General features: G+C 43.4%; 1 protein-coding gene across 1 annotated transcript in view; it reads left to right on the top strand.

Annotated features, from left to right (window-relative positions):
• B4GALT1 (beta-1,4-galactosyltransferase 1) overlaps positions 1–14,253 on the top strand; it is a 55,151-nt gene that overhangs the window by 21,289 nt on the left and 19,609 nt on the right. Inside the window, exon 2 of the mRNA XM_081176849.1 lies at positions 4,429–4,664. Within this exon, the coding sequence (XP_081032975.1) occupies positions 4,429–4,664 (236 nt within the window). The remainder of the gene's footprint in view (positions 1–4,428; positions 4,665–14,253) is intronic.

Here is a 14,253-nt window from a genome sequence, read left to right as displayed (position 1 = left end):
GCAAACTTTGAAAGAATTATCCCTGCAGAGAGGGGACGCCCCTTGTGCTACAGCAGTTTGATGTGGTCTTCACTATTAATCAGATCTGTCGCAGACTGGAGTATGTGGACAAATGCAACATTCTCTGAGTGATTTTCCTCTGTGCTCTTTTACTGTCCCGGTGGTTCTAGCCCAAATCTAGCTTTGAAAGCTGGAAGCCAGATGTCAGGGAACTGCCATCAGAGGCACGGGAGAAGGAGAGGGTCTCTGATTCTGCAGGAGAAGGTCTAAGCGCTAGAGGGAGACTCAGCCGGGAAGAAGGGGAAGAGAATGAGTGTAACACCAGGGATCCAGGAGAGCAACGGGACAGGGAGGTGCAGGGGCTCCAGGACTCTTCGTTGGAAGTTAGCGAGGAGAGCCCAAGCACCCCGCTGCCCACGCCCACCCTGCGCAGGAGACTCCCGCGCAGTGAGAGGCGGAGACGATTGGGCGTCAAACAACTCTTATGTTGGCAACGCCTTAAGAAACGCCCACAGACAGATTCTACGAGTGACTAAGGGCAGCCACGCTGAGATGGGCTGTGCAGTCCGGAGGGTTTAACCAGGCAATCTAATGCTCAAACGGAGCAGGATTACGCACGAGTAACTCCCAACCCATTATACCAGACATGTTCACATACCAGCAAATTCAGGTGGCACAAATATTGACAATTGGAAGGTCTTGTGCCACAAACCAGTGTTCGAAATTACCGTATTTTTCGCCCTATAGGATGCACTTTCCCCCCTCCAAAAATGAAGGGGAAATGTGTGTGCGTCCTATGGGGCAAGTGCAGGCTTTCGCTGAAGCCTGGAGAGCGAGAGGGGTTGGTGCACACCAACCCCTCTCGCTTTCCAGGCTTCAGGAAGCTATCCACAAGCTTTGGGAGCCCGCGGGAGTTCCCGCCGGGCTCCCATGGCTTGCGGAGAGCTGCCTGCATCCCGAAGCCTGGGGCATGCAGCGGAGCGCACCCCGGGCTTCGGGCAGCTCTCCGCAAGCCTGGGGAGACCGGCGCGACGTCACGCCAGGCTCCCTAGGCTTGCAGATAGCAGCCTGTTCTGGGGCCTGGGGTCGGGGGAAGCTCGGGCTTCCCCCGCCCCAGCCCCGCGCCCGGGGGGGGGAATTTAAAAAAAATCTTCCCTCCCCACTCCCCAAAAAAACTAGGTGTGCCCTATGGTGCGCCCCGACCAAGTGAAAGTGCCGGGACACCAGGATGGTGCCTGATACCTCCACCATCAAGTGACTTTTCTTCTTTAATCTCTTCACCTAGCTCAAGGTAGTCCTCTGAACTGTCAGATGTTTAACTTGAGAATCAATCACAGCCAGCCCATCATTTGGAAAAAAATAAAACTTTAGAGCTGCCTTGCACCAAAATGGCAATGAGACATTCCATTTTGGAGACCTTGGTTTAAGAAGCCATTGGTGCTTAGCTTATATATCTGAGTTTCTAACACTGCTGGCCCAGTATAGGGGATCTTTCTCTGTCCCGGTTTTTCCTGCCTCTTCTGCCCTGCTGCCCCTCCCAGGCCAAACGCAATAAGTATCTGTTTATTATTCACAGTAAAAGATTGGGCAACTTTCACCCCACCCTGTGTATCAAGTCATTTTTTTTATTACGATCAGTGACCAGCTCAGCCTATGTATATTTATCTAGAGTCTTGGAAATGATTGAAGAAGGAACTGGGAAGTAAGATATAGCGGGAAATCTCAGCACGATAAAATTTGGCTTCAGTGTCGTGTATGCCAAGCTCACATCTGGGTTTTCCACGCCTCCATGTTCAAAATTTCCTGCTCCTTGCCCTTATCTGTACTTGTTTCCTTTTATCTGCCCAGCTAGAATGATTCTGTGACGGCTGGTTTTATTAAACTGGAAGGCATGTTAGTGCATTGCCTTCTTAGTTCCTTAAGATATGAAAGGAAATGGTCGAGCTCACCCTGCCAAGAAGCAGATTTATTGTATTTTTTTAAGGTGGGCAGACTGTCTTTACTCACATCCAAGCAGAATCAAAAGCAGTCATTTGCTTTCTACCAGGCCTACCCTATGGGAACGTATGCCCCCTCTTTTGTGAATGACCCGTTACCTCCGTCCTAAATGCACGCGTGTGGTTCATGGCCTGTCCTTCCAGTGAGCACTCGGGTGATTTCCTTAAGAATGGATAGGTTTGATCTTCTTGCAGTCCATGGGACTCTCAAGAGTCTCCTCCAGCACCATAATTCAAAAGCATCGATTCTTCGGCGATCAGCTTTCTTTATGGTCCAGCTCTCACTTCCATACATCACAAAGTCTACCACTAGTGCATCTAATTTCCCTTAAGAAGGTTGAATACGCCTGGTGTCTCCTTCTACATGAGTCTATTCCAGTATCCTGAGTCAGTCATGTTATTTTGAAAGGCTACTGGATTCCCTTTGTTTCTGTTAAAAGTGTGCATTGGTGCCAGGCATGTCCGTTGGCAGCTTACAATACCGGAAACCCATTTTGCTTTAGAATTCTGGTAAAGGAGTTTTAGGAGTTGTAGTTTCGGTGGCTGAGCTAAACCCCAAAGAGGTTTCATTTTGCATGTGGTTAGTACCTAAAGTTCAAAACACACACACACTCCAGAAGTGAAAATGTTCAAGACGGTTTAAGAATGGCTGTATACATTGCTGCCTTGTATCTTCAGCATCTGTGTATTGGTTCCAGATAGAAGTGGGTGGACGACGGTTAGGCAAAGTGATCATGATGCCAAGTTGACTTCTATTTTAAGAACGCTTTTGAATCGGGTCAGCATGCCTTCTGGTCCAGCACTCTGTTCTCACAGTGGCCTACCAGATGACTACGGGAAGCCTGAAAGCAGGAATTTATCATGCCACACCCCCACACCCCACATTTCATCCATACTTGGTCTCCTACCTGGCCCTGACCAGTCCCAGACTCAGCAAGGTTGTTGCCTTGGGCACCTTCAGACTATGATCAATAAGTCGTTAGCAGTGCATCAACTCATTTCCATTTGACACTTCCTCTTCCTGAGCTGTTTCTGTTGTAGCTGTGAACTGCTGTGTAATGTTAAGAATTCCTGGTTGTGTTTGCTTGTTTTCCTCTCCCCTCCTCCTTCATTTTACCTTTTGTGCCATGTCTTTCAAACTGTAACCCTCTGTGCAGGGACCGTCTATAGATATAACTATTAGCTGCTTATAAAACTCTGCTACAGAAATGTAGTACCCTACGAGGCTTTATACACAGCAGATGTCAAATATTCGTATTTTTGGCATACAGTGAGTCAACTTACAATGCACGTTCAGTTTGGAGATAAGCAGGCATTCAATATAAGAGGCACGCCAATGAAAGCAAAGCTCAGTCGGGTTGGAACTGCCAAGTTCCACATAGAAATCTGTTTAAAACAGATTCCTCCTCCATGCGTATCTGTAGTTCACAGTGTTAACTACACTGTAGTCTTGCTGTCTTAGCATTGATCATCAGGGCTTGAGCTGCATCAAGGCCTCAGAAGTCTCTGACTGTGCCTGCATGTAAAGAAGTGGTACAATATTACCAGGGCTGCCGTTATAACAAAAACAAAAAGGTGGGGGAGAATAAAAACTGTAAGTAAAATGCTTGGCAGAGGGTTGGACTCGATGGCCCTTGTGGTCTCTTCCAACTCTATGATTCTATGATTCTATTCTATGCTTCATTCTGAAAAAAAGAAAATAAATAACTACAGTTGTACCTTGGTTTTCAAACAGCTTAGTTCTCAAACGCTTTGGTTCCTGAATGCCGCAAACCCAGAAGTGAGTGTTCCAGTTTGTGAATGTTCATTGGAACCAGAACATCCGACGCGGCTTCCGCAGCTTCTGATTGGCTGCAGGAGCTTCCTACAGCCAATCAGAAGCTGCGCTTTGGTTTTCAAATGTTTTGGAAGTCTAACAGACTCCCAGAACGGATTCCATTCGACTTCCATGGTACGACTGTATCCAGTTTAAGCTGTGTGATAGCATCTACGAAGGGGACTGGCAACTTGTATCCACCCATAGCTTGGATGAGAGACCTTTGTGACCCAAGTACAGATGGCGACGATTTCTCACGGGGGTTCTGTTCGCGCCCCCTGTGTTTTATACGGGGCGCGTATAAGTGCCCCGCCCCACTCCCCGCCCCAATTTTGCCCTGTTCTGCCCCCGTTTTGCCTTCTTCCGGATCCAGAAGGTCCTGTTTGTTGGCGATTGCGCGTCAGTTGAAGGTGCCTAAAACGGTTGCCATTTCTGATTCATCAGGCTAAAACTTCTCTAATACATTGTCCTCCATAAATGTATCCAGAATGAAATTCTGGAGCCCTGTTCTTTAGGAGACTTCTTGCAAACCTATCACACTTCTTTAACAAGGCGCCAACGATCTCACACCATTGTCTTGTCTGACTTGTCTTGTGGTTTTTCCCTCCCTCCCAGTTGGCCCTTTGCGTGTGGAGTTTTCGCTGACTGTGGATTTGAAGAAAGTGGCAGACGACAACCCAGAAGTCAGGGAAGGAGGACGCTACACCCCAAAGGAATGCAGAGCGCTTCAGAAAGTGGCGCTTATCATCCCGTTCAGAAATCGAGATGAACACTTGAAATACTGGCTGTATTATCTTCATCCAATCCTTCAAAGGCAGCAGCTTGATTATGGTATATATGTAATTAACCAGGTAAGAGATTTCCAGATTCCAAATAGCCTATTGAGTTTGCATGTGCATGTTGTCACTTTCTTTCAGACATGTCGTGGACTTTTTGCTGAGTGAATTGTTAAAAACGGTATTGCGGTGTGTAATGCCTCATGGTTGGTTTAACTCTGCATGGTTGGTTGGTGCTGACCTTTAAAGCCCTAAATGGCTTTAGGGCATCTCCACTCCCATCACTCAGCCTGGACACTGAGGTCCTTCTCCAAGGGTCTTCTGCTGGTTCCCTCACTGCGAGAAGTGAGGTTATAGGGAACCAGCCAGAAGGCCTTCTCAGTAGTGGCGCCCGTCCTGTGGAATACCGTCCCATCAGATGTCAAGGAGATGAAGAACTACATTACTTTTAGAAGACATCTGAAGGCAGCCCTCTATTGAGAAGTTTTTAATGCTTGATGTTTTGCTATGTTTTTATATATGCTGTAAGCCACCCAGAGTAGCTGGGGAAACCCAGCCAGATGGGTGGTGTATAAATTATTATTATTATTATCATCAACATCATTATTTATAGGACTTGTAGCACTGGATTGGTCATTTTTGTGTCACCTGAGGTCCCAAGCCAAGGGATTTGGGAGTTGTATAACGATTGCAGTTGGGACTGCCTGCAGTTCCCTTCTCTAGCCTGCAGTCTTGGTTGATCTGTGAGGTACTGCAGAATTTTTAACTGATAGGCTTGTATTATAATGGACTATACTTAGTTCTGTTGCATTGACTGGATATCTATGACATTTAGTTGCATTTTGTTGTACTTGGAATGAGTTTACACATTATATTGAAAATTTTAGTTGCCTCCTCTAGTTGTTATCACACAGGGTTTTTGCTTGCCTGCTCAAAGTTATCTCTTAATGTCTTCTTTGTCTTTGTGCTGAGCTTTGCGGAAGCAGAATACACCTGGTTTTTTTGGTGTGTGTGTGTGTTTTAGCTTTCTTAATCTTCATGAGCCAAATTGATGCTTTCTTCATGTGCCAGTTTCATAGGGTATGTACATCTGCATAACACAACCGTCTCATACTTTTTCCACAGAATAACAAATAGTTCCAGATTCGGGGCACCTTTTTTTAGCAGTTTAGGCAGGTTTCGTTTGAATGAGATTTCAATAAAGCAGTTATGAAATTACACTGATGACTTGGGGGCAGGTTGTTTGTTAGCTTAAGAGACAAACTTCATTGTTGCCATCAAACATATAACGTGTGTTTCCCCATTTGGCTCCCAAAACAACAAGCAGGAATGTTCCTTTGCAAAGCAGAATAGCCTGTTTTTAATATTGGTTTATGGCATCTCATCTTCCCTCTTGCTTTATTGCTCAGGGATGGGACCCGATTTCTCAGCAATGGTTATGTTCTGGGATTGCCTCTCAGTTTCAGCGCTGGCTGTGTTGGGGAAATCCAGGACACCCATGGTTCTTTTCTTGGGATGTTGGCAGGACAGATGTTGGTCAGTGGTACATGGCACTTCTCTGCTCAGGATCATTGACTAGTGGAGGGGTCCAAAATGGTGCCTTAATTTTTCAAGACATGCTTCTGGAGGTCATGCGGTTTGAGTATCGCTGGGATATACATCTGATGCGGTCTTACTCTTTGCCATCTGATACCTACTACAAATGTCTTAAGAAGGAAAATGCTTATCACGATTTGTTCAGTTAAACTTCTGTCTTGTCCTTTGAAATTTTTTCTTTGCTTCAATCAGCATAGGATGGGATGTGAGGCTATTTAATTGTGTTTCCTTGTGGCTGAATGAAGGTTTCTAGTTCTTTTGCTAAAGAGTAATTTGTGCAGACATAGAAATAAGTTTCTATGTGGTAAGTTGATGGCACCCTGATCCAAAATATGCTTGAGTTGGTAAGAAATTCTGTTGACTTTCACAGAGCTTACTTACAAAGGTTATTAGCTTTCAGGGCTCTGATGAAATTCTGCAAAAAAGGGGCTATATAGTTTGGAAAGAAAAACAGGCGATGGTGGATAACCGTAAGCATACACAGGCTAGGTGTGTACAGAGTATAATTGTGTTGCTGCTTTTCCCCATTATGCTGCAGAAATCATACAAAAGTTACCGAGCATCATGACCTAATTTGTCAATGAAGCATTCAGTTTAGTTAACTTCCTTAAAGCAGTGTTAGTTTTGTGTGCATCAAGCAACATTGGCAATGAGCCTAAATTATCCAGATGGTATTTTTCTTGGGTTATGAGGAGCTTTTAAAACCTGCTAAGAAAACGTTCTTATTTCTTTGCTCTCTTGACAATTGCTTTCTCTCTCTTTCTTTTTTCCCCTCCCTTGTCTGTCCTTCCTTTGCATCCATTCTTCCTTCTCTTCTCCCTTCCTTCTAGGGGGGATAATCTTACCTTTCTCTTGTTAAACCTGTCCTATAGCAAAGCAATCGCTGAAGCAAGGAGAGTTTGTATGTGAGCGATTGATTCTTACTCCGTCTGCGTCCTTCTGTACTCTGCATCTGGTAGGAAAAAGGAAGGAAGCAAGGAATGCTGACCACCCTACTGCTTCAATGGTAACGTCCCACCTCTTAACTTTCGGTGCAATGCAAATTCAAACTTGAATCTACTGCAGGTTTACCATTGACTTTTGGAACCTCTGAAATGCATTAAATTGGGCTGAATACTGAAATGGAGATGGGTGGAGGTGCGGGGAGGGGGATGTGATGTGAGAATATGTAAAATGGAAGTTGGGCTGCTGGAGCCAGTGGAAAAAACTGGATGCTAATTGACCCCTCTCTAGTACGCAACTTGGGTCACTCTTTTTAAACCATGGTCATGCTGGCCACATGACCCAGAAAAACTGTCTGCGGACAAATGTCAGCTCCCTCGGCTAGTAAAGCGAGATGAGCGCCGCAACCCCAGAATCGTTCTCGACTGGACTTAACTGTCAGGGGTTCTTTACCTTTAAGTTACTTGCTATGCAGTCACATCTCAATGGTGCACCTGCTCTCTGTTTGTTGCACAGTATTCTGGCTGAGATGATTGCTCAGTGGACACTCAACAGCCTGGTTTGCAAAACATACTAAGCTATGGTTTATAAACCATGGTTTAGTTAACCATAGTTCAAAATGGTCCAAACGGGGCCTTGCAACTTAACCGTAGGTTACAAATTATGGTTAGCAGGCGCTTGTTAACCAAGATTTGCAGTCAGTTGATAAAAGTTGGTTTACATTAACTTTAGCTTATAATTAAGCTATAAAACAAGCCTGTTCTACAGCACAGAGATTTGCTTTTGGGCTCCATCTAGCTTTGAAATTGCATTGACTTGTCTGACAAGGAACTCTTGTGGGCCTGCCAGGAAACTCCTCTTCAAAAAATTCAAGGCAGCATTATAGGGTTTACATAGCACTTACACCACCGGCCAAGACCTCTGCATGCATTTGAGTGTGTTGTCGAGCAGACTTAACAACCTCCTGAGGCAAATAGTTGCAAACAGCAACCTGTTTTTCAGAGACGCTCCCCCATAATAGATAGTCTTCTCACTGGACAAGCCTTGGTGAACTTCTGCTAACATCGGAGAGCCCTGGAACATAGAGTGAAAAGCATTAAGCTACATTTATAGAAAGAACAGAGCAGCTATTTACTTGTTAAGAAATCTGCGTCTGCTGTTGCAACTTCCTAATGCGATAATCAATGAGAGATTTAATTAGCAAGGACATGAACTCTCTCCTGCAAAACAGAGGCAGGATGGGAAGCCTCTAACTTTTGAGCTCTGCCAGCCTCAAGGAAGTAGCAACGTCCAAGTCTGAACTGAACTCGCCAAGCTTGCAACGCCAATCTTACGCTCTTCATTCTTTCTTAGATAATATTTGTGCAGGATAATTAATGCGCGCCAGCTGTTGCACATGTTGCAATTTTGGAGCAAAGAGCTCTGTGTGGGATTGGCTGACTTAGGAGAGCCAACGGGATTTTTGTCTGCCCAGACTTGACAGAAACCTACAGCTGCTGCTCTAGGCAGAAGTCCAGCTGGCTCTCTGAACCAACTGGTAATTAGTTTGAGGCTTCTTATTTGAGGAGCGCAGTGGAGGTGTGTTGGGTATCCTCAAAATGGTGTCTGTACAGTAACTCTTGCAGTCAGCTTTGCTGATTTCTAGTGATTTATAATATATAGTGACATAAGACGCTGAGGGCTTGTCCACACTCTCACTTGTCCTGTGCTTTAGAAAGGTCCAAGCGGTTTTCCATTTGACCCTTGCTAACCACACCACCCCCACTGGAAAAACCCACTATTTAGCGTGAAATTGGAGCAAGCGTCAATCCGGAAAAAACCTGATTGACGTTTGTTCTCTTTCAGCTGTTGTTGGCATCCTTTTGTTTCAAGTGACAGAGGAGTGTGGCCTTTGGGGCAAAGAGAATAACAGCGCCGGCTGAGGCTGGCAACGTGTAGCTGCTACCTCCCACGTTGCTTTTGCTGGTTTAGCAGCACCGAAGCGCTCTCTCTGGGGCACAAGCCTGGGCAGCGTGTATGGAGTTCCTGGGCTGCCCAGATGACAAGACCCTGTTCTCGGACCCACTGACATGGTCCAAAGGAAAGCAGGGCAATATGTTTGGCACCAGCTTGTCTGCAGGAGTTGCTGGAAGGAGGCGTACAAGACGCCATCCAACCATCTTAGGGACTCCCTCACCTGGTTTAACCGGCCAGTCGAATCCATTTCCCAGGGTGTGTCTGCTGTCACATGCTGACAGTTTTTATTTTATTTTTTTAAGTAATATTTATTACAATTTTACAAACAATAAAGAGTTTCAAAGTTTAAACATAAAAAATAAGAACAAAGAATAACCCTAATAAAAGAAAAAAGAGCTACAAGTATACAAAAACAAAACACGTGAAAAATGCAAAATAGAAAACAGTTTAAAAAGAAGAAAAAGAAAGAAAGAAATCAATATTTTCATATCTTATACTTCATTTACTAGTTTCCTGACCTCCTCACACCTCCCTTTTTGTATTCCAGTTCAGATATTTAGTTCAGCAAGTCCTTACCCTCTATCATTTATCCTTGCTCAACATCTTAACCAATTATAAATATATATTTTCCACCATTGTCAATCCATATTTACATACTCTTGTTAATCTATACCGCTTGTTTTCAATCCAACATCTCTTTAGCATTCATTAATTTTACAGTATTTCTGCAAATAGTCTTTAATTTTTTTCCAATCTGACATGCTGACAGTTTTTAGGAGCCACAGGTAAGAGCTGAGTGCAGGTTGGGGGCCAAAGGTGGGCTAACTACCCCTGAAGGAGCACAATGTGTCCCCCACCAGAGGTACCACCCTTCCCCTAAAACCCCATACAAGTTTTCCTGTGTGAAAGCAGCGGGGCCAGCAAAGTTGTGGATGAGACTTTAATGGATGCTTAGCGAAATCTTCTTTTTGCTAGTTGATTATTTTAATCATTCAAATTATTATTTATACCCTGCTTTTTAGCCCTGAAAAGTGTCTTCCTAGTTAGCAAACAAAGAGGGAGTGCTGATAATACAAATTCTCTTAACTTGCGCCGAGCAAAAAAAAATAAAAAAAAATAGAGATGTTTATTTGGGGCTGGAATTTGTGTGTTGACTTCAGTATTGTAATATATAAATAGAAAATGCGCTGGGAAGATGTAATAACAGAAATAAATGTCATCCTAGTTCATTAAGGAGCTCAAATTAGGTCTGCTTTCTGTCTTCTCGGGAGAGAACTCGGAGGTGATGTCAAAATGTTTAGTTGTGTTCATGTTGGGGGTAGCTAAATTAATGATAGCCCAATACTGGAAGGAAGCTGTGGGTTTCAGTAAAACTAAATGGTGTAATTAAGTGTGGCATTTGTTATTAATGGAAAAGTTAAGAGTCCCCTCTCAATCTCTGTGTGCATATTTTGTTATTAAGACTCAGGAAAAAGGAAGAGAGAGAAAACACCCACATTTTTTCTGACTTTCCCTTCCCCCTGTGGGGTTGGTCCTTCCATCTCTCTAGGGGTTAAGGGGCTGTTTGAAAGGGCTGGTTGCCTTGCACATCCCACTGGGCTAGACAGTTTCCCAAAACTCTGGAACAAGTTCTTCCCTTGTGTCCCCGCAGATGGAAGACAGAAATGTGATTTCTTTGTTGTTACCCCTATTTCCCAACCCCACCTCCCCAGGTCTACCAGTCTTTCTTCAACCAGGACTTTAATCTTTTTCTCCCTCTGCCTTTTCCTTGCCCTGTTAAACTTGCAAAATAAGAAGAATAAGAATGGATAGAGCCTCTGCAAGCTTGTACATTGGTTCCAGATGAACTGTTTTTTCCCCCTAAGGAGGCATGTTTCACCATACTCTGCTGCTGGCCAAACTAGATATTCTGTGGGTTTGGGAAGCTGGATCTCTGCCAAACCTCTAAAAAGCAGCGGGGAGTGCAATTTTGGAGGGAAGAAAATAGGTGGGGGCAGGATCCGCCCAGTCTCTCTCGGAGGTCCAGAGAGACCTAGGCCACTTCAAGCTTTTGAGAAACAAGCAGAAACAAAATAAGGCACCAAAAAAAAGAGTGGGAGGTTTGGACACATTCAGCATGGTCTACGTTTGTGCCATCAGAACTGATCTGTTTCTATTTATTTCCCTACGTAAGGGAGCTTTTAAGTGTTTAATGCTTTATTATGTTTTTATATATGGTGGAAGCTGCCCAGAGTGGCTGGGGCAACCAGTGGGGTACAAATAAATTATTACTATTAATTATTGCTGACATTTACAAACCGTCTCAGTTCTTTAACAAAACTATATCTGTTAACAAAAAAATAATAATCATATATTTTACCAAATATATGGAGGAGAGTTAAGTGGCTGGCACAGCTGCAACTGTCCCAGATATGTTGTCAAAGGGTAGCAGATGATGAAACTGGAAAAATAAATAAATCTTTCCTATGTAAATGTTCTCTTGCCCAGCTGAATGCCAGCTTTGACCTGCTTTTAATATTTACATCTTCTTGAACTGTTTCCAAGTGTTCAGTTTGTCTAGGTGGATCAGCTGATCCAAAACCACCTGACCAAACTTGGATGGACTGCAAATGTATTTTGATTCTGCAGCCTGCAGCAGAAGTTGTGTGTGTTGTGCAAACAGACAATGGCTCTGTTGCTTCTGTATGGAGTAGATGAAATTAATACACAGCTAAATTTGGGCAACACAATTTAGGACTGTTCCTCCCCCCCCCCCAAAAAAAGGAGGAGGTCAGTGCAAGACCCAGGAGGAACCTTACTGCTGTCTTGTCTTGAAAATAGTTTTAAGATAGAGTTTTATTTTCTTGGTTCAAATCTCTCTCCTTATGTTCTGTTTCACTTCGTCAGGTTTCAGCGCTGTGTCCAACCCCACTTCTCCATTTCTTGTTACACATGAACTAGCAGATATTCTGTTTCCTACTTTGTTTTCTGTGTTGATTTTGCTTCAGGAAAGAGCCTGTCCACCAATCAGCAAGCAAGTTACCCCAGAACATTTTAAGCCAAGTATTCTGCCCTTTTTAAAAAAGGAAATAGTTCAAATTCTGACCCAAGAAACTGAACCCAGCAACCTGTATACGTTATGCAGATTTAGTAGATTTCCATACTTTCAGGTTTCCCCCCACCTTATCCCCCAACCTCAGAGCCTTTGGTTTTAAAAAAACACCCTGTACTTTGTGAAAGTGCTGTGGGGGCCAGCAAAAAATGGCAGCAAAAAAGAGGTGAACTCTCTATTGGTGAGTGCCATGACCAACTCCCCTGCCCTGATTATCTGTATAATGCTTATTTAGGAAAAAAGGAAAATTGGAAGTGCAAACATACGTTTACATACACATGTATGTCATTACACAAACAAAATTACAACATGGTAAAAAACAATACATTGAAGAGTATTTCACCTTACATTTTAGTGAATGTATTTGTGGTTCAGAATAGCTTTTGGTTTTTTACAGTAAAATCCTCAGTATGAGTTCCGTTGAGCTTACTTTCTCAAAAAATTGTGTTTAGGGCAGCAGCCTAGAATTTTGGTAGCTTTTCATCCAGCCATTTAGTTGACATTCTACAGGAGCTTAATGGTTCTCTAAATACCGGTATCTTTGAGACCTTGAACCCACCCAAACCTGCCTTTGGCAAGAATTTAACCTTGTTGCATTATAACCTTGTTGCATTTAAATAAATCATAAAGGTGTCAGTTCATTAAAGCATAATCAAGATATGGAAGTGTACAGAAGTGAAAGTTGGTTGTCTCTGGTGAGATGGCGGCTTCTTAAGTGCATGTGAAAAGGAGGAGGATGTACATGAAAGGCTTTTATATCCGAATCCTTTGCTTAAGTCACTTGGCTTGTGATTTCCTTCCTGCAATTTTTCCCCTGTGGTTATTTATTGCACTGGGGAAAGAGGTGGGGGGAGTTGGAACTAACACAGTTCATTCAAAGAGAGGATTAACCACTAGAAAACAATGCCAGGGAATCTTCTAGACAATCTTGGTTTGTTATGTTTAAATTTCCCTAAAAGGAAGCGCAGTCAGCATTAAGAAACGTTTTTTAATAGTGCATTTCCAATATACAGAGAGCTTCATATACAGTGAGGCAGGTAGGGGGCTTCATTAAATCCACCTAATGAGTTCACGGTTTGTTAGTTATTTTTTGTTGATTTTCAAGATAATTATACAAAACCAAACCTATCTGCTGTTACATTGGTGTAGGTGAGCACCTCATACAGTATCGTTATGTATTATATAACTAAAGGGATGTGAGACAACTGCTAAATTGTCTGTGTGCATGATCTATGACATCCATATAGATTTGGCTATTTCTGGCAAAGATATGTACATATTTTGATCCATGGTAAATTGAATAAAGTCCCACCATACTGCACTAAAATACGTATTGTGGTTTTGCTTTACCCCGTATAAATCATAGATTGGACATTATCTTCTCTGAGATTACAACAGACCAAATGTTCTTATGCCAAGGTTGTATAGACAGGTTGTCTAACTCCTTCCTGTGCTGCACTCTGGAATTCATGGATGAGATGAGATTTTACCTGAGGTCTTCTCAACTCCCCCTCTTAGCTGCCCACCTTAGTGGAGAAAGAGGAGAGAGCCATACAGGGATACTACTTTGGGCAGCAACCAAGTCATCTTTGTGTTTAGTTCTTCCACAATCTACATCATTTTGTTAACCCTTTTTATTTTTGTGGCCATTCAGCAAAGGGGGCTGGGGACACGGAGACCCCCAGCAGCAGACAGAGCAGGAATCCATGTGTGAGGGAGCCTGGCTCGCACCCCCTCAAAATCATGCACATGTCCTCTCAAAATGCCTAATTATTTCTGAACTGAATGTTACTCTGCTGCTACTATTAAAAATCCTGTTCTGGAGAGTATACATTTAAATAGGCTTTAAAGAGGGTGAAGACCTAGCAATACAACTGTACTTTCACGAAAGAGAGAGTTGCAAGATTGTCACGATAAGCCTTAAAGGAGAAAAAGCCGCTGTCGTCTCTTCAGTAAGGCTTCTCCTATCCTGCAGCCTTTTCCAATGCTAACCATGAATGCTGGCATGAATTGTGCTTTCAGTGTTATCTGCATTGTTATCAGTGGTTTTTTGCATGGAACGCCTGTTTGCTTGATATG

The sequence above is a fragment of the Podarcis bocagei genome, assembly GCF_964188305.1.
Source record: "Podarcis bocagei genome assembly, chromosome: 17".
In the NCBI taxonomy this organism is placed as follows: Eukaryota; Metazoa; Chordata; class Lepidosauria; order Squamata; family Lacertidae; genus Podarcis; species Podarcis bocagei.
Note: the sequence above shows the minus strand (reverse complement) of the source record. Positions and strands in the feature narration are given on the sequence as shown.